The sequence below is a fragment of the Phyllobates terribilis genome, unplaced genomic scaffold (assembly GCF_046119375.1).
Source record: "Phyllobates terribilis strain yellow unplaced genomic scaffold, ASM4611937v1 Scaffold_3__8_contigs__length_932513732, whole genome shotgun sequence".
In the NCBI taxonomy this organism is placed as follows: Eukaryota; Metazoa; Chordata; class Amphibia; order Anura; family Dendrobatidae; genus Phyllobates; species Phyllobates terribilis.
In genome coordinates, this window is record NW_027362763.1 from 770499457 (window position 1) to 770523845 (window position 24389).

Below are 24389 nucleotides of genomic sequence, written 5' to 3' on the forward strand. Positions count from 1 at the left end.
TAAACAGTGTCTTGCAGTGGCTTAACAAATTCACAAGGAGCCCTAGAACAGAACTTGGAATTGGGCCCACAATGACCCCTCCCTCCAACAGAAGAAAGTGCCATGAAATTAAATGTTCACCATTCATATAATCAATAGATGTGAGAGAGAAAGATAAGTCGATAGACAGATATAAGTAGATATGAGGATAGCTAAATAGATAGATAGATAGACAGATAGATAGATAGATAGATAGATAGATAGATAGATAGATAGATAGATAGATAGATAGATAGATGTGATTACATACTCTAGCTTCCTCTTAGGTTGGGAATAAATCAATAGAAAATGAAATGAAATCCATTCATATTGTCTTTATATCTTAATATTGAACAACAAGCAAAATATTTCATCCTTGGGTTTCTCCAGACACATTTCCTCCTTATTGTCTTATATTAGATTTTTATTCCATTATTATTCTCCGGCGACCTCTATTACTTTACCACTACCTGATGTATTAGAGTCATTATTCGGCTGAAATGTAGCTGTTGTAATTAAAACAGAAAAACATTATGTCCATCTGTATTGGATCAGTAACCACATATTTATCACTGAGTGGAACATGAATCTTCCATATAAATGCAATCAAGTCAGATACCGTACCCTTTTAATGTATTGCACAACTTCCTGGATATAGGATCTGATCATCTCTGTCTTCTCCCTATGGAAAAACATAAACATGATATTAGAATTCACTATATAACATTACAGTAGACTGGGCATTATTAGAAAGATAATTCTATAATTCTTTATCTCAATATTTCTGACATGCAAAAAAATAATTATATATATATTTATTTATATGTAAAAAGAACTGCCCAGCACATCCTAATGTGAACAGGTGCAAGCTGCAGAAACTGAATAAGATATATAAAAAGAAAGCGCAGCAGCACTCCATTATGGCCAAAATACATAAAGACAATAAAAACGTTTGATTTAAACTGTGTTATTACTCAATGAACTTTACTTACAAAAAACGGAGGTTCTTAGCGCATAAATTGGCCAATTCATGTGTGCCCATCAACCGCTGCGCTAAGAACCTCTGTTTTTTGTAAGTAAAGTTCATTGAGTAATAACACAGTTTAAATCAAACGTTTTTATTGTCTTTATGTATTTTGGCCATAATGGAGTGCTGCTGCACTTTCTTTTTATATATATTTATTTATAGAAATTCCTAGTATAAATGGAGACAATGTAGTAATAATCTGAGAAATAACTAGTGGCGGAGAATGCTGGCTGAGTGACAATATCTGCCAAACTGCGGCAGGAACCATGAAAACTAATCCATTCAATAAGTGGTATAAAGTTAGACACATATGTCCAAAGATGCGCCAAATAATCCACAAGATCTTATAGCTATAAACCCCTCTCCCCTTGATGAAGCCAGGTTAGTAGCGAAACGTGGGGGCGGGGGACGACTTGTTTTTAGGTTTTAACAATTATGGTGGCTGTCCCTGGCACTGTACAAACACACCACCAACAAAACTATTGCAGCAATTGGAAAGTTGAGGAATAGTGATCTCCAGCAATATTGGAAAATACACACATAAGGGATTTAGAGTAGACCACAAGTTATATTTGAAGGATTTTGCTAGTATCGGGCATATCACATTGTTCGTTGTCAATAATACCTAATAAAAGCAATATTTTAATAATTCCAGTGGATATGGTATAAAAAAGGTAAAAATGTTTCTTTCCATTTGGGCCGATGTATATGTACAGTGGTGGCCAAAAGTATTGGCACCCCAGTAATTCTGTGAGATAATACTCAGTTTCTTCCTGAAAATGATTGCAATCACAAATTCTTTGGTATTATTATCTTCATTTAATTTGTCTTCAATGAAAAAACACAAAAAGAATTGTCCTAAAGCCAAATTGGATATAATTCCAAACCAAACGTAAAAAAAGGGGTGGACAAAAGTATTGGCACTGTTTGAAAAATCATGTGATGCTTCTCTAATTCGTGTAATTAACAGCACCTGTAACTTACTTGTGGCACCTAACAGGTGTTGGCAATAACTAAATCACACTTGCAGCCAGTTAACATGGATTAAAGTTGACTCAACACCTGTCCTGTGTCCTTGTGTGTACCACATTGAGCATGGAGAAAAGAAAGAAGACCAAAGAACTGTCTGAGGACTTGAGAAATCAAATTGTGAGGAAGCATGAGCAATCTCAAGGCTACAAGTCCATCTCCAAAGACCTGAATGTTCCTGTGTCTTCCGTGCGCAGTGTCATCAAGAAGTTTAAAGCCTATGGCACTGTGGCTAACCTCCCTAGATGTGGACGGAAAAGAAAAATTGACGAGAGATTTCAACGCAAGATTGTGCGGATGGTGGATAAAGAACCTCGACTAACATCCAAACAAGTTCAAGCTGCCCTGCAGTCCGAGGGTACAACAGTGTCAACCCGTACTATCCGTCGGCGTCTGAATGAAAAGGGACTGTATGGTAGGATACCCAGGAAGACCCCACTTCTTACCCCGAGACATAAACAAGCCAGGCTGGAGTTTGCCAAAACTTACCTGAGAAAGCCTAAAACGTTTTGGAAGAATGTTCTCTGGTCAGATGAGACAAAAGTAGAGCTTTTTGGGAAAAAGCATCAACATAGAGTGTGCAGGAAAAAAAAAAAAAGAGGCATTCAAAGAAAAAAACATGGTCCCTACAGTCAAACATGGCGGAGGTTCCCTGATGTTTTGGGGTTGCTTTACTGCACCTGGCACTGGACTGCTTGACCGTGTGCATGGCATTATGAAGTCTGAAGACTACCAACAAATTTTGCAGCATAATGTAGGGCCCAGTGTGAGAAAACTGGGTCTCCCTCAGAGGTCATGGGTCTTCCAGCAGGACAATGACCCAAAACACACTTCCAAAAGCACTATAAAATGGTTTGAGAGAAAGCACTGGAGACTTCTAAGGTGGCCAGCAATGAGTCCAGACCTGAATCCCATAGAACACCTGTGGAGAGATCTCAAAATGGCAGTTTGGAGAAGGCACCCTTCAAATATCAGGGACCTGGAGCAGTTTGCCAAAGAAGAATGGTCTACAATTCCAGCAGAGCATTGTAAGAAACTCATTGATGGTTACCGGAAGCGGTTGTTCGCAGTTATTTTGGCTAAATGTTGTGCAACCAAGTATTAGGCTGAGGGTGCCAATACTTTTGTCTGGCCCATTTTTGGAGTTTTGTGTGAATTGATCAATGATTTGATTTTTGCTTCATTCTCTTTTGTGTTTTTTCCTTGCAAGCAAATTAAATGAAGATAATAATACCAAAGAATTTGTGATTGCAATCATTTTCAGGAAGAAAATGAGTATTATCTGACAGAATTGCAGGGGTGCCAATACTTTTGGCCACCACTGTATATTGTTATGGTACTGTGATAAATTTGGCCACATCTTCAGACTTATGTCTAGTTTAAAGGCCCATTTACACTGACTGATAATCTGTCAGATTCTAATATAGGTCCATATAATTCTAACTGCATATTCTTGCCAAAAAGTGCCAGCAATAATGTGGAATAAAAACCTACAGGGAGCGGCACAGAAAAAAACATACATATAAATGTCTCAAAGCAATAGGTAAAAAAGCCAAACAACGAGTGTGCAAATACAGATAGTCTCAAAATGACAAGAGATGAAATATATTTATATATACCAATGAAGGATCGGATGAACCTGGGGGAAGTGGAGTACAGACCCCAATGCGCATTTTGCATCAGCTTCTTCATAGGATTTTGTTCCATATTATTGCTGCCACTTTTTGGCAAGTATATGCCCAGTTTGAATTATATGGACCTTTATCAAATCATGTACTATTACATGTATGTCTCTTTATTCTGTATTCCTGATTTTTTGTCTTAGTTTTATCTAGTTGGCCCCTGGGGAAGTAGGGTTATTTGTTCCACACTAGTGATGAGCGAGCACTAAAATGCTCGGGTGCATGATGCTCGGGTCGAGCACATTAGAATACTCGGGTGCTCAACCCGAGCAACGAGCCCAATGTAAGTCTATGGGAAACTCGAGCATTTTTCAGGCGGCTCCCCAAATCGATGGGAACAGTGCTCAAATGACATGGGGACAGCATGGGGAAGACCCCTGGAAGCATTTCTAACTCCCAGGTCACTTCTGTCAACAATGTTGTCAGAGGTATTACGCCACTTTTACAGACTCACAATAAAACATACGAAAACGAAACCAAAATGGATTTTCTTGGGAAATATGTTAAGGAGCATCCTTTCCAGGGTAATGACTTGTATATAAAGCAAAATAAATAACAAAAAACAAAAATACTCCTACATACCTGTGGGCTTTGTTCACACGTAGCGTTTTTGATGCGTTTTTTCACTTTTGCATTGCTTTCAACCATGACAAATGCATTCACCAGGAAATGTAATTTTAATATTTTACAACCTTATCTGGCCATGTAGTGTGTGAGATATTATCAGACACATCGTGCTTCATTTATGAAGGAGGGACTCTGAAAGTCACAAAGCCTATTTTTGTAGGGCCATCAGGCGACCTTTACTATTCTTAAAGGACCAACAGTCGGCCCTCACTATTCTTAGACAGCCATCAGTCGGCTATGTTTTATTGATCCCATTACTAAAGAGTGGGTCTCCTATACTGTTATTGCGTATGCAGTGAGTGCCAGGGCTGCCCAAAATTTGGACGCACCCCAATACCACTTTGAAAATTTGGATGCACCCCAATACCCCTTCGAAGAGACTTAGAGGAGGGCCTCCTGAAAACAATGTTCCCATTATTAGAAAGTAGGTCTCCCATTGTGTTTGCCTATGCAGTGAATTCAAGGATTGGCAAAATTTTGGAGGCACTACAATGCCCCTTGTAAGAGACATGGAGGTCAGAGGGCCTCCTCAAAACAATGTTCCTGTGGTGCCCCTGAGGGTTCGGTCACCACAGAGGTACTGCACCTCACCCAGAGTTGTGGTGCCTCCCTTCACTCAGGTAAGGAGGGAGTGCTGCACGGAACCCCAAACACCTACATCCAACACTACACTACCCTAGGCCAGCAGGAGGGGCAATGTTTTTTTCTGCTGAGCCCTGACCCTGGCTGGGGTGGGGGGGAACCCAAAGTTAGGGGGGACCAGTAGTGGGTGTGGGTGGAGGAAGTAGTTCATGGGAGCACTCATACAGTAAAGATATAAAATAGGGAAGCCATCTTAGGGTACTAGGCTAGTAGTTGGAGTACAGTTTGGGAGCAGAGTCTCTCTAGGAGCTCTGCTCCACTTCAAGGGCCCAGGACTGAGGCCCAGGAGGGGAGCAGGGAGTAAGCTCCATCTGAAGAAGGGATCCTAGGGGGTACGGCGAGTGCAGGCGGCATCCGTACACCCCGAACCTGCCAAGTGTCAGGAGGATCTAGGCCGCAAGAAGGGGACTGGCCCCTGGCCAAGTCGTGCAGCTTCAAGCCTCGGCTGGAAAAACCGGAGGCTTCTGACTTCTATAGCCAAAAGCCAAACTCTCACTTCAATCCCAGTAAGGTAGAGCAGGTCTGAACAACTCCGACGGACAGGGGGGACCTCGCAGCACCCGAATAGGATTCACAGTGAGAAGCGCAGGGCAGGAGGGAGTAAAGACCCAGCGTGAAGTCGGTCTAGGAAGGTACATATGAAAGTGCAGTTCTGCTAGGTACACCCGAGCTGCCTGAGGAAGGACTGAACCCCTGACTGGTGAACGCAGTGCGACGCGGGAAGCTTGCACCAGTACTGTGCACCTGAGGAACTTGAACAGAACTGTGAGTAAACTCGGATGACTGCACTGAACTGCCTCCGCTCCTTCATTTCGCCGGTATCTTTTCCCTCCCTGCACTACAACGCCCAGCGCACCTCCTCCATTTTCTCCTACGCTGCCCTGAGGCCTGCTCCACCTGTAGGGAGCCGTTCCATCTCAAGCTGCCCTATCATCTGCCTCAGAGGACTGCCACAGCGCTGGTGATCCTCACCAGACATCACAGGTGGCGTCACGACAATTTTCCCCAACCAATAAGTTCCCTTTTCAGTGACCGCCCTGGGCCACGGACCGGGCCCGGCTGCCGAGTACCCTACGGCCCTGGGGGTGCGTCATTCCCATTATTAGGAAGTGGGTCTCCCATTGTGTTTGATTGTGCAGTGAATGCAAGGGTTGCCAGAAATTTGGAGACACTCCAATGTCCCTTGGAAGAGACGTAGAGGGCCTCATGAAAAAATGTTCCCATTATTAGGAAGTGGGTCTCCCATAGTGTTGACCTATGCAGTGAATGCAAGAGTCGCCAAAAATTTGGAGGCACTTCAATGCCCCTTGTAAGAGACGTGGAGGTCAGAGGGCCTCCTCAAAACAATGTTCCCATTATTCGGAAGTGGGTCTCCCATAGTGCTGGCCTATGCAGTGAATGCAAGGGTTGCCAAAAATTTGGAGGCACTCCAATGCCCCTTGGAAGAGACGTAGAGGGCCTCATAAAAAAATGTTCCCATTATTAGGAAGTGGGTCTCCCATAGTGTTGACCTATGCAGTGAATGCAAGGATTGCCAAAAATTTGGAGGCACTTCAATGCCCCTTGGAAGAGACATGGAGGTCAGAGGGCCTCCTCAAAACAATGTTCCCATTATTAGGAAGTGGGTCTCCCATAGTGCTGGCCTATGCAGTGAATGCAAAGGTTGCCAAAAATTTGGAGGCACTCCAAAGCCCCTCGGAAGAGACGTGGGGGTCAGAGGGCCTCCTAAAAACAATGTTCCCATTATTAGGAAGTGGGTCTCCCATTGTGTTTGCCTATGCAGTGAATGCAAGGTCTGCCAAAAATTGGGAGGCACTCCAATGCCCCTTGGAAGAGACGTGGAGGAGGGCCTCATAAAAAAATGTTCCCATTAGAAAGGAGCGGGCCTCCTATACTTGTAATGCCCATGCACTAAGTGTATGGGCAGACAAACATTTACCCCTGGGGGGTATACATGAACATACTGTATAAAAAACTTTTTTACGGGCATCATAAACACCCTTTAAAAAAATTATGTGGGTGTTGCATCACGGACCACGGTCACCCTGGTGATATGGTGGTGGAGGATGAGGAGAAGGAGGAGGACAAGAGCAAATAGCCAAAATCAGGAAGCGTATACCCATGTCTGGGTGTGAAAAAGTGCATGGGAATACATAAAAAAAGACACTGGATTTGAGTTTATGTTACGCTGCTATCATTCGGTGGTAAAGGGAGCTTACAGAAAGCAGCCATATATATGATTTACGCATAAACATATTCATATATATAACAATTCAAAATGGCTGTCAAAAAGTGGGACTATCAATATGACAAATCATCATATATAACCAGTAAGGAGGGGAGACGACAGGGTCGCCTAAATGATGATAATAACGTCAAGGATATACAAGGGAGTCAAACATACTTTATTATTTAAAATTTAAACAGGTTAATGTGAGATAAAAAACATCGACAGAAATTGCCATATGAAACAAAAGAGCACAACGGTCAGATTACAGCAGCAAGCATATACTTAACATGTGCTAAATATATAGTATGGTAATATCTGTTTAAACATCCATATGCATATATGTAAAAATCTCAACTGCATTGGTCCCCTATATCGCGGATCTCTATGAAAACAGTGGCCTATAAGTTATTAGTATATCACCTGTGTGGATCAATGAAAGCAATGGCCTATAAGGTATTAATATATTACCTGTACAGAGCGGTATACCAGAGGGGACCCAGACCTGTGCTCAACCCCGACGCGTGTTTCGGCGTGGGCCTTTGTCAAGGGGCACTAAGTAGATGTCAGGAGTGTGTATTTAAAAGGACCTGTGTCCAATGATCATGTGACAGATCGCGGGCCAATCAACTCAAAGCCCGCCCCCGGACTTTGACGTCCGTTGTCGTAGTAACGCGGTAATGCCGGATGTGAGCCGGAAATGATGCGTGCGCTGTCATGGTGACCGGGACGCTCAACGGCGTTGGCATCACGCCTGAATGACGAGGGGATGGACTTGCGTCACACAGTGCTGCTGATGCCGAGAGCCAGCGGAGGTGCCAGGATCATGGCGCGCACGCGTACTGGCCAGGTACGGCATATAGGCACTGCAGCTTAAAGAGAAAAGTAGTGCGGGGCCGGTATATATAAACAACCATTGCCCTGTTTTACTAATCTGCGGTCACCCAAAGGTATTAGCTAGATTTGGCATCAGCGTTAGGTCTAGATGTACAATATCAAAAATAGGTACACTACCGTTCAAAAGTTTGGGGTCATTTAGAAATTTCATTATTTTTGAAAGAAAAGCACATTTTTTTTCAATGAAGCTAGCATTAAATGAATCAAAAATACACTCTATACATTGTTAATGTGGTAAATCACTATTCTAGCAGCAAACGTCTTGTTTTTATTGCAATATCTACATAGGTGTATAGAGGCCCATTTCCAACAACCACCACTCCAGTGTTTTAGTGGTACATTGTGTTTGCTAACTGTGCAAGAAGGCTAATGGATGTTTAGAAAACCCTAGAAAACCCTTGCACAAGTATGTTAGCCCAGCTGAAAATTGATGGCTTGGCTGATTTGAGAAGCTATAAAATTGACCTTCCTTTGAGCTATATGAGAATCTGGAGCATTACATTTGTTTGTTCTATGAAACTCTCAAAATGGCCAGAAAAAGAGAACTTTCGTGTGAAACTCGATAGTCTATTCTTGTTCTTAGAAATGAAGTCTATTCCATGCAAGAAATTGCCAAGAAACTGAAGATTTCCTACAACGGTGTGTACTACTCCCTTCAGAGGAGAGCACAAACCGGCTCTAACCAGAGTAGAAAGAGTAGTGGGAGGCCCCGCTGCACAACTGAGCAACAAGACAAGTACATTAGAGTCTCTAGTTTGAGAAATCGATGCCTCACAGCTCCTCAACTGGCAGCTTCATTAAATAGTACACGCAAAATGCAAGTCAACGTCTACAGTGAAGAGGCGACTCCGGGATGCTGGCCTTCAGGGCAAAGTGGCAAAGAAAAACCATATCTGAGACTGGCTAATAAAAGGAAAAGATTAATATGGGCAAAAGAACACAGACATTAGACAGAGGAAGACTGGAAAAAAGTTTTACGGACAGATGAATCAAAGTTTGAGGTGTTTGGATCACACAGAAGAACATTTGTGAGACGCAGAACAACTGAAAAGATGCTGGAAGAATGCCTGACGCCATCTGTCAAGCATGGGGTTGCTTTGGTGCTGGTAAAGTGGAAGATTTGTACAAGGTAAATGGGATTTTGAATAAGGAAGGCTATCACTCCATTTTGCAATGCCATGCCCTACCCTGTGGACAGCGCTTGATTGGAGCCAATTTCATCCTACAACAGGACAATGACCCAAAGCACACCTCCAAATTATGCATGAACTATTTAGGGAAGAAGCAGACAGCTGGTATTCTATCTGTAATGGAGTGGCCAGGGCAGTCACCAGATCTCAACCCCATTGAGCTGTTGTGAGAGCAGCTTGACCATATGGTACACAAAAAGTTCCCATCAAGCCGATCCAACTTGTGGGAGGGGCTTCAGGAAGCATGGGGTGAAATTCCTCAAAATTACCTCAGCAAATTAACAGCTAGAATGCCAAAGGTCTGCAATGCTGTAATTGCTGCAAAGGGATCATTCTTTGACGAAAGCAAAGTTTGAAGGAGAAAATTATTCTTTCAAATAAAAATCATTGTTTCTAACCTTGTCAATGCCTGGACTATATTTTCTATTCATTTTGCAATTCATTTGATAAATAAATGTATGAGTTTTCATGGAAAACACAAAATTGTCTAGGTGACCCCAAACTTTTGAACAGTAGTGTACATGGTGTCTGCATTTGTTAAGGGCGAAATTTATTTTGTTATACATACTAGTCTGTACCATATATATCCCTATGTGCTGCAAAGACCTAAAAAATGAACTAACAGGTGATGGCTAATAATATACATTAGTAAAGCTACCCGCATTAGAACGATAACAATCCTTACACAGAACAAGGAAGCGGCCACAAAATCGCATTACTATAAGTATCTAGATACTTCTATATGTAGACATATATAATACAAAGTCCAACTGTATCTTATTTCACAACTATACATATTGTCGTTCCACATAAAGAATGTATATACAAATAATCCTGTTGAAAAGATGCGTCGTACGGTGAAGTAAAGTTTCATGAGGAACAAAAAACGGCTCCGCACATAACACGCGTATACCGACAGCTTAGAGATAGATGCCACAGGATCAAAGGACCTTACAGGAATAAATAAAACTATATTAAAAAACAATAAAAAACAACACATGGCAATGAACATGTATATAAGTCAAATGTGGGCGAAGATCAAAGCTCATATATATATAACTGGTGGTCACAAAAAAGGTGCAAAGCTCAAATTTTCATTGAGCCCTGCCGGATGAACAGTATTTAAAGTCCATATCCACCTGGACTCCAATTGGGCAAAGCGTTGTGATATCTGTCCACCCCGAATACCCACCTCAATCAGATCAATACCCCTCACCCCTCACCCTTAACAATTTGGCATTACACTGATGGTGTGATTTAAAATGGCGTGGGATCGTTTTCAATGTGGATGTGTCCGCGTGATCCGCCGCTGCAATAATGCCCAAGACGTGTTCTCTTACGCGTACTTTGAGTTGGCGTGTCGTAAGTCCAACATAAATTAGTCCGCACGGACACGTGGCATAATACACCACATTTTTTGACAGACACGTAATATATTTTTTTATCATATATCTCGTGGAACCGCTAGAATCAATAAATTCATTACAGCCGTCCACATTGGGACAGGCCACGCAGCGTCCACACGGAACACATCCACATTTACTAACAGCTCCATTCAAAAACGTTACTGCGGGTTCACCTACAAAGTGGCTTCTAACTAGCCGATCACGGAGGTTCTTAGACCGTCAAAACACCACAGCGGGTTTCTCGGGTATGAATTTAGAAATAATCGGATCTGCCTTCAAGATTGGCCATCCTCTCCCCAATGCCTCCCTCATTGCAGGTACTTGTGAGTGGAATTTAGTTATAAATCTCACAAGATTATCCTTCCTACTGTCTCGATGGCCATACAAAAGATTCTGGCGGGATGAATATTTTGCTCTATGATATGCTCTCTTAATCATCCTGTGGCTATACCCCCTCTCATGGAACCTATTTCTATGGTCTTGGGCCTGTTTTTCAAAATCTTGATCTGTGGAGCAGATCCTGCGCAGGCGCAGGAACTGCCCCACAGGAACAGATTGGACCATCTGTTTTGGATGTGAGGAAGATGCATGTAAGAGCATATTAGTATAGCATTCTCTTGATCCCTCATCGGTGGTGTTGAGAAGTCTGGCCCAATCCAGCCCTCCTTCATCTTTATAAAAGTCAGCCTGTCAGCATTTTCTGTTGACAGGCGATGCGCTTATCAGTTATAATTCCACCAGCGGCACTAAAAACTGACTCTGATAAAACGCTGGCGGCAGGGCAGGACCTCCAAGGCATAGAGAGCCAGTTCATTCGACGTATCCAGCTTGGATACCCAATAATTATAGGCACAGAGGAATCACGGAGGACATTGGTACGGTCGGCAAGGTACTCCCTCAGCATCTTCCCAAACTTTGCACTTCTTGTGAGAGTACCCCGTGCCTCAGGGCGGGCTTGTGCGATGGGAGGGGCTGAGAAAATTCTCCCAGAACTTTGACAGTGTTCCCCTGTCTCTGCTGGATTGAAGTTGTGTCTCTCTCGCCTGTACTCCTTGGTTGTCCAACGAAGTGTGCCCTCTGCCGCCAGCGTTTTCAGATAGGAATTTTTTTAATAGTTCCGCAACAACGGCCTACTGGTACTGCCCCATTTTTGTAGACCTGTCCGCCTCAGGAATAAGAGATATAAAGTTGTCCTTGTAGCGTGGGTCTAGAAGTGTCACCAACCAGTAATGACTGTCACCCAAAATTTTGAGAACGCGAGGGTCAAGAGAAAGGCAGCATAACATAAACTCAGCCATGCGTGCCAGGCTACAAACAGGCAAGACTTCCGTATCCTCACCAAGAAGATGATTGACCATGCTCTCCTCCTCCTCCTCCTCTCTGTCCTCTGGCCATCTACGCTGAACAGACGGTATGACAGCTGTGCAGGTAGTACCGTCTATAGCACATGAAACTAGCTCCTGTTCTTCCTCCTCCACCTCTTCTTCCTCATTTTCATCCAATCCACATTGGGATGAGATGAGGCTGGGCTGTGTGTAATCACCCTGTATGGTTCCTTGCTCCATCTCATCGTGCTCCGCCTGCAATGCATCCTCTTTGATTGTGAACAGAGATAGTTTCAGAAGACAGAGAAGCGGGATGGTGACGCTAATTATGGCGTCATCGCCGCTCACCATCTTGGTGCAGTCCTCAAAGTTTTGGAGGATGTTACATATGTGTGACAACCATGTCCACTCCTGAGATCTTATGTGTGGAGTCTGAAGTGAATACCAACGCTCCTGTTGATGCTGGTACTCAACAATTGCCCTCTTCTGCTCACAAATCCTTCCCAACATCTGCAGTGTAGAGCTCCAATGCGTGGGTACATCACACACCAGTCTGTGAACCGGAAGCTGCAAACGCTGCTGAAACACGGCAAGGGCGGCGGGAGCTGTAGGTGAATTTCTAAAATGGGCACACAGGCGGCGTACTTTAACAAGCAGATCCGGCCGCTCTGGGTAGGATTTGAGAAACCGCTGAACCACGAGGTTAAGCACATGGGCCAGGCATGGTACGTGTGTGAGCTCGCTTCACCTCAGAGCCACCACCAGGTTCCGGCCATTGTTACACACGACCATGCTTGGCTGTAGGTTTAGCGGTGTGAGCCACAGATCTGCCTGCTCTTTCAGAGCTGTCCACAACTCTTCAGCATTGTGCGGTTTGTCACCTAACCATATTAGCTTCAGCACAGCCTGTTGCCGCTTGGCCGAGGCAGTGCAGCAGTGCTTCCATCTTGTGACTGATGTGGTCATTTCGGAGATGGAGGGTGAAGAGGAGGTGGAGGCTGAGGAGGATGAGGTGCAGGAGCTGTAGACCGTGGGGGCAACCCTGATTGACCTAGGGCCCGAAATCCTTGGCGTCGGGAGGACGTGTTCCATCCCAAGGTCTGACTGGGTCCCGACTTCCACTATGTTAACCCAGTGTTCCATCAGCGAGATGTACCGTCCCTGCCCACAAGCACTTGTCCACGTGCCCGTGGTTAGGTGGACTTTCCCGGTAACTGCGTTGTTGAGGGTACGGCTAATGTTTTGGGACACGTGCTTGTGTAATGCGGGGACAGCACACCGGGAGAAATAGTGGCGGCTGGGGACTGAGTACCGAGGGACAGTCGCCGCCATCAGGTTACGGAATGCTTCCGTCTCCATGAGCCTAAAAGGCAACATTTCGAGCGCATGTGGGGCATTGGCTGCATATTTGCGCTTGCGTTCCAAGGACTGGGGCATGGACAACTGAACGCTGCGCTGGGACAAGGACATGGACGTGCTTCCTGATGCTGCTACTTGAGAGTGTGCAACGACAGGTGCAGGGCAGGAGGCATCTTCACATGCACCATGGACAGGGGATTGGCTTGCATGCACAACAGCGGAAGAAGCAATGGTGCCACGGCAGACACTGTTCCTTAACCCTGGGGTTCAGCCCACAAAGTCGGGTGCTTTGCTGCCATGTGCCTGATCATGCTGGTGGTGGTCAGGCTGCTAGTTTTGCCACCCCTGCTGATGCTGGCCTGGCATGTGGTGCAAATGGACTTTTTGGGGTTATCGGCAGAGTCTTTAAAAAACAGCCAGACTCGGGAAGACCTAACAGTTGTACTGGCAACTTCCTTCGTGTTGGTTTACGGGGAATGGTTGCCTGCCTTCTGTATGGGGCCACCACACTGCTTCTTCCTGCCCGTTGGGGTGCTCTGCCTCCCTCCCCCAGTGAGCTGCTGTCCTCGCTCTGCATGTCCTCCTGCCTGGTTGGGTCAGTTACTATATTAGACACCACCTCATCTTCCACTTCCGCACCCTGGTTCTCCTTCTGACTTTCTGCCAATTGTGTCTCATCATCGTCCACCTCTTGTGACACTTTCCCACCGTCGCCTTCGTGTGACCGTGGCTTCTCAAATATTTGGACATCGCTACATGTGATCTCATCTTGCCCTGCTTCAAGTGGACCGGGAGATAGGCCCGAATCTATAAATGGAAAAGTGAACAGCTCTTCAGAGTGTCCAAGTGTGGGATCAGTTTTCTCCAGGCACTCGGCATGGTGGGAGGAAGGAGGATCAGGGAGAGGAATATGCGGTCCAGACTTATGGCTACTGAGACTCGACCGTGTGGAAGACAGGGTGGTGGTGGTGGTGGCTAAGTGACTGGAAGCATTATTCGCTATCCAACCAACAACTTTTTGACACTGCTCTGGGTTCAATAGTGGTGTGCTGCAGTTTTATAGTTTCTTTGGATATACAGCTATTATATGATTTATGCTACTATCTAAAACTTAATTACTGCATTGTAGCATTGTGCTACTGTGATCTTTGGCCACAGCTTTGTCACATCGCTAAAGTAACCATGTCACCATAGCCTAAGTCAGGGTTCCCCAACCTGTGGCTCGGGAGACACATGTGGCTCGCGGGCCCATGATGTATGGCTTGCTTGTGTATTATTAGCACATGGTTTAGCATACAACTATGAAGAGAAGGTCTCCAGATGGTGACTTTTATGAGTTGGCCTGCACAGAAGAGCAATTCTGGATGGCATATATTGGCAGGGTGGAGAAATAAATATGGTAAGCTCGAGATAGGATGATACTGTTAGTTAGAGGTGTGTTGAAGAAGGATGAGATAGTGTGGTGGAAGTGCTTCAAGTGGGAATTCCAAATGGGTCTAAAGTGGAGTGTAAAGAATCCCTTAGATGTAAGTTACTACTTTCAAGGGATGGTGGCACAGGGTGCTTTCTGTGGGCAAGCTTTGGATGTCATTACACTGGAAATGGGTAGCTCTGGGTGACGCAATGGTGTTGGAGGGGTTGTAAGTTGGATGTGGCTCACGATCATCTCTCAGAACTGAATGTGGTTCTCAAGGTGAAGATGGTTGGAGACCACTGGCCTAAATTATGGTGTGCAGGATATCTCCTTTCTTTTGACTTCCATATATAAAGATACAGTGTAGCCCCTTAGACTTTTATGGGTACTTTCTGCAAAAAGCTTGTATGGAGCCACAATACGGTTGATTAATTGAGCACTATTGCCAGGTAAACTAGAGGTCATACTTCAAAGACTCAGACTCAGATTGGGAGATCAAATACTTATCCACATGATCTGAATGTATTAATAACTCAAATATCATTATTTCATCATCCATTTATAAAAAAAACCCCTGCTCAGATATTTAGATGATACTGAAATAATTTCCTCAATGAAATACAAAAACTTGTATAGCGCCCCACACTTACTCCTCCATCTGATTTTTATCTTTCGATTTGGTTTCTGTGGCCTTTTCTTGCCGCTTCTTGTCCATCTTCTTTTTTAACTCTTTCTTTTCCCTACAAAATATAAATAATAAGATATACGGCATAAATAAAAAAGCAAACTATATGAACCCATGAGTATTTTATTAACAATAGGAGATTACTGTACTTTTCACACGTTTCCTTGAGCTTTTTCAGCTGGTTGTTCTGGCACTCCTCAGCCACATCTGTCAACTTCTGAATTAGCTGCAATGGAAAAGCATTTATGTCAATAAGGTAGACAATGAGGTAAATTGGAGAATTAACCAGCAATAATGGCCCTGACCTCGGGATATTACACTATTCCCTGGGGAAGAACCATTTCAGCAAATACAGGTTATTCCTTGTGCAGATGTGAGAATTATCTGAAAGTGCAAGAATCACTACTAACACTTTGCATTATAGCATCCGCACTCGTCAACAGGGCAGACCGATGCGGCGTGCAAGGTTAATCGCATCGCACCCAGAGTGATCGCTTGATGCTCGCTACATCTGTCCATGAAAATTAGCTCATCAGTTGGTTTAAGTGGTAAAAGCTGGCAAAGCATTCTATGGAGACCATTGCAGTCAATGGACCATGCATGTAAAGCACAATTTGGATCCTCCAGAAGAAAAACTATCCCTCTATTACATCTCTATGCACTAAATAGGGTGATTCCCTTAATAACAACTATCACCTATCCAATAGATAGATGCTAATTGTCTGATCCCTGAAGATTCTATTGAGAACCCTACCAATCAATACAATGGGGGTAATTAGCCCACATTCTTTCTTATTGTACAACCATAAGTGGCGTTTGAATGGGTAGGCAGTCACACATACAACTTGCCGCTCCATTCCAAGTATATATAACCAAGTACAGCACTTAGCTGTTTCATTAAGCAGCAGTGCACATGAGTGATGGCCAATTCTTTCAAACTTATCATTATTGTAACCATGCAGTGAGGAAGAAGAGCAGGCTTGGGGCCCTTATTCTAGTGATCTAGTGATCAGGTGATATTAAAGGGAATCTATCACCAGGTTTTTGCCACCTAACTTTAGAAAAGCATGTAATGACAGAGACCCTGATTCCAGTAATGTGTCACGTACGGCTTGATTGTTGTAATTCTGACCAAAAATCACAGTTTTAGCAGCAGGAGGAGACCGAAACACAGTGTCTGCACATCCTGTCTGACAGCAGCTCATGTCAGCATCTGAGCAACGCATGACATCACTGCCATGCGCCCTCAGATGCCGAGGTGAGCTGCGGGGATATTCACTCCTCTCCACGCCGGGACTATGTGCATGGAGAGGAGTGAATATGCATTTTCTTTAATAGCGGGCACTGTCAATTGCAGCCGCAGCTCAACACTCCTCTGTGCTTGTTATTAAAGAAAATGCATATTCACTCTTCTTCACTCCCATAGGCGTGGAGAAGAGTGAATATTAATTTATCTTTAGCAGCGGGCACATGTGGTAGCTGCAGCAGTGGCTACTGCCTGTGCACCGCCACTCCACCGCCACAACCCCCCCACCACTATCAACCATCGGAATATATATACTCAAGGGGGGCTTTTTCAGCACCACAAATGTGCTGAAAAAGTCGGCTTATACTCGAGTATATACGGTACAATGTCAGCTGATGTTTTTCTCGGACTCACCTCAACATTAAGCTCTTTATGTAGTAAGATGACTGCAGGATCAGCAGGATCAGACTAGAGTTTGATGTCTGTTACCATACAAACCTATTAGTCTGTGTAGCACATATAGACAATCATGTGAAATCTGTAAATTTGCAATATTGCTTGTGCGGCGTGCAAGGTTAATCGCATCTCACCCAGAGCAATCGCTTGATGCTCGCTACATCTGTTTGGTAAACAATTCTACATTCTACATAACCTCCCATCCGTATGGATGAAACTGGGTAATTGCCTTTTTTATTGTTGGCAAATTATATATTTTCCAATAAGCAACGAGTTTAACGCATTAAGGTGAGCAAGTATGTTCCTGGGAGCATGAATACTATACTATGCTTTAAGTTAAGTCTAAGGCAGCATTAAACAAGGACTTGCCTTCTGTAAAGCTTAAAGGGAGTTCTTTTTTCAACAATTGACATTTCTTTCCTATCCACAATGAACATAGCATTCAATATCTACTAAAATAAATCCTACCAAAGTCTTCTCCTCAGTGTTTTGTGGCTGTGTAAAGTATGCAGAGATTCAGATTAATCTTCTTTGCAGATTAAACCTTTGCAAGCAGGTATGTCCTCTTGCTGATTAACCTTTTAGAAACAGGTATAGCCTCCTACTTTAGCTGGTTTTACACAGGGACAACTTAATATATGGCTGATAAATAAAAAATATTCAGTATAAAGTAAAGATCAAGCTTCTGGAGGGAGGTGAGGAAAATGTTTGCCTGACTGGTATTTCACCGATCCACTGTCTATTCGGATGTATTGATTAAATACTTCAGCATGTCTGTGTCTCAACAAAATGTAAAAAAAAGCTAAAAATCTGCCAGATTCGATCACGACCAAGACCTCCCTTTACAATTCAGATGATGTATAGAATCACCACCCCACCAGCACCCCACAGCATAAAGAATCTCAACAGAATTAATGTTCACTTTCATAAAATAAAAATAAAACCTGCATCTATTTAATTTTGAGGGAAGTCATTTGTTAATGATTCATATTTGAGAAAAATGCAATAGTTTTATCTACTATCACTTTTTATGTTTTTTTCTCAAAACCGATATTCTCTCTTTAACTAGATCCCTACTCTAGTAAGTGCAACCCCACATGTCCAGCACAAAACTGCACCTTCCTCTCCTTTAACTCTAAGTAACAACACCAGTAAAGAGACAGCACCAACGCCCGGGTAGTAAACACTTCCACTGTCCATGAAAATTAGCTCATCAGTTGGTTTAAGTGGTAAAAGCTGGCAAAGCATTCTATGGAGACCATTGCAGTCAATGGACCATGAATGTAAAGCACAATTTGGATCCTCCAGAAGAAAAACTATCCCTCTATTACATCTTTATGCACTAAATAGGGTGATTCCCTTAATAACAATTACCACCTATCCAAAAGATAGATGCTAATTGTCTGATCCCTGAAGATTCTATCGAGAACCCTACCAATCAATATAATGGGGGTAATTAGCCCACATTCTTTCTTATTGTACAACTGTAGCACCCTGAGGATTCGGCTGCTACAGGGGTATTGCACCTCAAGCCAGAGGTGTGATATTCCACTCCCGGGTAAGGATGGAGTGTGGAACTGAGCTCAGTAGGCTGCATGCACTACATACATCCCATTTCCGGGGGACAGATCAATGGTACTCCCACTAGGTATATGTGCAGGTACGACAGTGTCTGTCCCTGGCTGGAGTGGGAGGGGGGTGAAACATCCCAGTAGTGTAGGGGCAGATAGGGGGAGCAGTCTGGGTAATGCTAGGAGCTCATTGGGTGCTGGTCACCTGAGCTCACACATAGAGGGAGTATATAAGGTGGGAACCATCTTAGATCAGGGTCAGACAGGCAGACAGTTACCAGTCAGTCTTTTGTAGAGGGTCAAGCAGTCCTGAAAGAAGAGAGAGAGGAGAAGAAAAGGACCCAGAGGGGAAGAAGAGGGAACCCCAAGAGCCCAAATACAACCAGAAGGGTGAAGGGTTGGCACAAGGGTACCGGATCCCAAGCTGGTGGAGGGCACTAATCCTCAGCCAGAGACCGGAGGTTGTGGGCAGGATCTGCCACGACCCCCCACTAAATCCACTGCGAAGGCACACCAAGTATAGGGTCAGGGAACCCAGAGACAAGGGTTTTACCAACAAGAGGCCCGAGGGAGCCGGACATAAGTGGATCCCTGGTGGGGAAGGCCAGAGAAAAGGAACGTCAGAGAGGGAGCTCAGGATCACGCTCCAGAATTACCTGGGGGTTGGCCGAGTCCAGGACCTGGTGGACGCAGCACGGCTCGGGCGGTCACTCAAGGCCGGAGTGACCAGCACAACAGCAGTAAGTAAAAACCCTGAACTGCACAGCCCGACTCTGAGTCTTATTACCACCCTCATTGCACCACCACAACCACCACCCTCTACAACTGACCCCCTGAGGCTATACCCCTCCCGTTGGGGGTTATACTACCAGAAGCTGCACACACACCACCAGCCTCAGCGGACCCTGCTGCAGCGGCGGCCGTATTGACCGCAAATCAACGGGTGGCGTAGTCGACACTAAAGAACATCCAGCAACATCTGTAGGACTGCCACACACTGAGCTTGACACCCTGGGCACGGACCGGGTCACCGCCACTCGGAGACTACAACCCCCATCTGATCCGGCTCCGGGTATCCCCCAAACAGCACTGGCCCAGGGGGCGCGTCAACTTTGGCGTAGTCGGCAGGATAACGTGCCCGCAACAACCGGGTACTGCGTGCCTGAAGAAAAGTTCACCGTTACCTCAAAAAGAAGTCTCCCGCCGGTTCCGGAGGGTCCCCGCCAACGGACCCCATCACAGGTCGTTTCCCGCCGGTTGTCCGCCATTTGCAGCTTTTTCCCGCCATACAAGGAGTTTCCCGCCACTGGGAGACGATTCCCGCCATTTCCAAAGATTTCCCGCCTTGGAAGAGCGGACGCCATTATGGGCGTGCCAGAGGGTGGCAAAAGGCCACCTCCCATCGTGGGCCAGGTCGAAGAATGGCGCCAAAAGCGGAAACCGCGCCCACCAACAGAGACTGTGATGCTGGAAGTGTCCATCAGCGTGAGAGAACTGCCCCTGGAACTGACAATCACAAAGTTGCCCCGGGACCACCCTCAATGTGGGCGGAGACGGAACAAGAGAGCGAAGATGGGTGCAGCCTGGAGGAGTCTGGAGAGAGCGCACCCGGAGACAAGAAGTCTGGAGAGGAGTCCAGAGAAAGCGTACCCGGAGATGGAGGGAGAGACAGGCAGCACCGACCCAGTGGTCAGGAGCCTGCTGCAAGCAACAACCCCACTAGGCTTAGTGGAGATCCTAGCACAGCTCCCCCGAGACCGGGAGTGTGCACAGACCGCGCTGGAGGGCCTCGCACGGAGGATGGCCCAGGTGCAGCAAGACACGCTGACAGAGTGGAGCCGTGAGATGGCCCAGCAGACCGGAACCCGTCAGCGGAGCACGCCACCCGAGACGAGGAGACAGACCGCCTCTGAGGATGGTGCAGGAGGAGTGAAGGCCGGAGACGGCGCCGAGAAGGGAGCTGGACAACTGGAGGCAGGTAAAGGGGACGTCACTACCACGAGCCGAGAAACCGTGAGCCTGCCCCAGCTCCCCGTCGCAGAGCCCGAAATTCCCCCTGCCGTGCCCGTCACTGCATCGTCACCGTGCCGGACTAGGCCTCAAGTAGAAGCCGTGGCCGCGACCCCTGTGACGTCACACGCCTCGACCCTGAGCGCGACCAAACAGGAAATACCATCGGCCTGGTCGCAAGGTCTAGTACCTCCGGGCGCCGCAATTCCAACAGCGCCCCCTACCTCCGCGGAGCCACCGGCCTGGTCGCAGGGCCGAGTACCCCCGGGCGCCGCCGTCCTTACGGTGCCCTTTACCTTTAGGGTGCCCCAAGCCTGGTCGCAAGGCCTGGTCAACCCGGGCGCCGCTACCATCAACGCGCCCTCAACATCTCGAGTGCCGCACCTGGGCGAAGATCTATTTGCCCAGCACACGTGCCCGGATGGGCAGCCCTTTGTATGGCCCCAGGAGTACTACCAACTGGAACTCCAAAGAGCAAGGCCCCTGTGCGAGCCCCTGATTCCGGCTCCGAAGCCCGTCAGGAGAACCCCGCTCCCGCTAGAAGAAGCACAATTCGAGTGGGACCCCACCGGAGGAGACCTCATGGGGTTCACTCAAGAAACGCGGGCAGCCGCAGCAGAGCGAGTGGAGTGCTGCCGCCAGCAGTTGGCAGCCTTCGAGCAAGAGCGGAAAGAGAGGCGGATCCGTGAGCAGCGGCTGCAGGAACAGAGCGCAGGGCAGAAGAGCCGGACCAGGAGGAACCCCCGTGCAGTTCATGGTCCCCGTACCACCGGGACTGTGATTAAATTCAACCTGCAGCATGGGTGGGGCTTCATAAGAGACCATCATACCCCCGGCGACGTCTTTGTAACCCGCAGAGACGTAGAAAGCCATCTGCCGGAGGGACACAGAGGTCGTGACCTGTACGTAGGGGACGAGGTCACGTTCACCCGGCACAAGTGTGCCAAAGGACCCTACGCCCTCCATGTGCATCGCCTGACGGAGGAGGAGCTGCGGTGTGAGGAGGAGCAAGAGGACCCGGACGGGTCTGAAGACAAAGAAGGAGCAGGAGGACGCCGTCGTTAAAGTACGGTAAAGAGACTGTAAATAGTTACCCGTCGGGGTACAGTGAACTGTTGCTGCTTTAAATATGTCCCCGTTGGGACAAGTGTGAACTGTTAACCCGTGTGTCCCTTAATCCCACTGACCGAGGACTGAGAGCGGTCATTCCTTCCTTATACCTGGCCGAGGACTGAGAGCGGCCACTTTCCCCCTGTATGTAGTTGTGCTTTCTAAGGCGCCCCCTACTGGTTTTATAAGGAAACCGTTTTTCTACAAGAGACTGTCGCACTTTACCCGGTCACAAGTCGCACCGTGGCCGGAGGAGCAAGAGTGTTAATATATATATAATGTTTTATATGTTATTGTTGTTATGAAAATTTGTATGTTTGATGTTTTTATTCTCTTACAGCCCGAGGACGTGCTGTGATTTACCAGGGGGGAATGTAGCACCCTGAGGATTCGGCTGCTACAGGGGTATTGCACCTCAAGCCAGAGGTGTGATATTCCACTCCCGGGTAAGGATGGAGTGTGGAACTGAGCTCAGTAGGCTGCATGCACTACATACATCCCATTTCCGGGGGACAGATCAATGGTACTCCCACTAGGTATATGTGCAGGTACGACAGTGTCTGTCCCTGGCTGGAGTGGGAGGGGGGTGAAACATCCCAGTAGTGTAGGGGCAGATAGGGGGAGCAGTCTGGGTAATGCTAGGAGCTCATTGGGTGCTGGTCACCTGAGCTCACACATAGAGGGAGTATATAAGGTGGGAACCATCTTAGATCAGGGTCAGACAGGCAGACAGTTACCAGTCAGTCTTTTGTAGAGGGTCAAGCAGTCCTGAAAGAAGAGAGAGAGGAGAAGAAAAGGACCCAGAGGGGAAGAAGAGGGAACCCCAAGAGCCCAAATACAACCAGAAGGGTGAAGGGTTGGCACAAGGGTACCGGATCCCAAGCTGGTGGAGGGCACTAATCCTCAGCCAGAGACCGGAGGTTGTGGGCAGGATCTGCCACGACCCCCCACTAAATCCACTGCGAAGGCACACCAAGTATAGGGTCAGGGAACCCAGAGACAAGGGTTTTACCAACAAGAGGCCCGAGGGAGCCGGACATAAGTGGATCCCTGGTGGGGAAGGCCAGAGAAAAGGAACGTCAGAGAGGGAGCTCAGGATCACGCTCCAGAATTACCTGGGGGTTGGCCGAGTCCAGGACCTGGTGGACGCAGCACGGCTCGGGCGGTCACTCAAGGCCGGAGTGACCAGCACAACAGCAGTAAGTAAAAACCCTGAACTGCACAGCCCGACTCTGAGTCTTATTACCACCCTCACTGCACCACCACAACCACCACCCTCTACAACTGACCCCCTGAGGCTATACCCCTCCCGTTGGGGGTTATACTACCAGAAGCTGCACACACACCACCAGCCTCAGCGGACCCTGCTGCAGCGGCGGCCGTATTGACCGCAAATCAACGGGTGGCGTAGTCAACACTAAAGAACATCCAGCAACATCTGTAGGACTGCCACACACTGAGCTTGACACCCTGGGCACGGACCGGGTCACCGCCACTCGGAGACTACAACCCCCATCTGATCCGGCTCCGGGTATCCCCCAAACAGCACTGGCCCAGGGGGCGCGTCACAACCATAAGTGGCGTTTGAATGGGTAGGCAGTCACACATACAACTTGCCGCTCCATTCCAAGTATATATAACCAAGTACAGCACTTAGCTGTTTCATTAAGCAGCAGTGCACATGAGTGATGGCCAATTCTTTCAAACTTATCATTATTGTAACCATGCAGTGAGGAAGAAGAGCAGGCTTGGGGCCCGTATTCTAGTGATATAGTGATCTACTGATCAGGTGATATTAAAGGGAATCTATCACCAGATTTTTGCCACCTAACTTTAGAAAAGCATGTAATGACAGAGACCCTGATTCCAGTAATGTGTCACGTACTGCTTGCTTGTTGTAATTCTGAGCAAAAATCACAGTTTTAGCAGCAGGAGGAGACCAAAACTCAGCGTCTGCACATCCTGTCTGCCAGCAGCTCATGTCAGCATCTGAGCAACGCATGACATCACTGCCATGCGCCCTCAGATGACGAGGTGAGCTGCGGAGATATTCACTCCTCTCCACGCCGGGACTATGTGCGTGGAGAGGAGTGAATATGCATTTTCTTTAATAGCAGGCACTGTCAATCGCAGCCGCAGCTCAACACTCCTCTGTGCCTGTTATTAAAGAAAATGCATATTCACTCTTCTCCACTCCCATGGGCGTGGAGAAGAGTGAATATTCATTTATCTTTAGCAGCGGGCACACGTGGTAGCTGCAGCAGCGGCTACTGCCTGTGCACTGCCCCTCCACCGCCGCAACCCCCCCATCACTATCCACCATCGGAATGTATATACTCGAGGGGGGCTTTTTCAGCACAACAAATGTGCTGAAAAAGTCGGCTTATACTCGAGTATATACGGTACAATGTCAGCTGATGTTTTTCTCGGACTCACCTCAACATTAAGCTCTTTATGTAGTAAGATGA

The 24389-nt window shown here is 46.5% G+C and overlaps 1 protein-coding gene across 1 annotated transcript in view; it reads right to left on the bottom strand.

Moving 5' to 3' along the window:
• PLCB1 (phospholipase C beta 1) overlaps positions 1–24389 on the bottom strand; it is a 1235601-nt gene that overhangs the window by 103096 nt on the left and 1108116 nt on the right. The window contains exons 28-30 of the mRNA XM_073672250.1: positions 15678–15754; positions 15494–15583; positions 643–700 (exon numbers count right to left, since the gene is read on the bottom strand). Of these exons, the coding sequence (XP_073528351.1) occupies positions 643–700; positions 15494–15583; positions 15678–15754 (225 nt within the window). The remainder of the gene's footprint in view (positions 1–642; positions 701–15493; positions 15584–15677; positions 15755–24389) is intronic.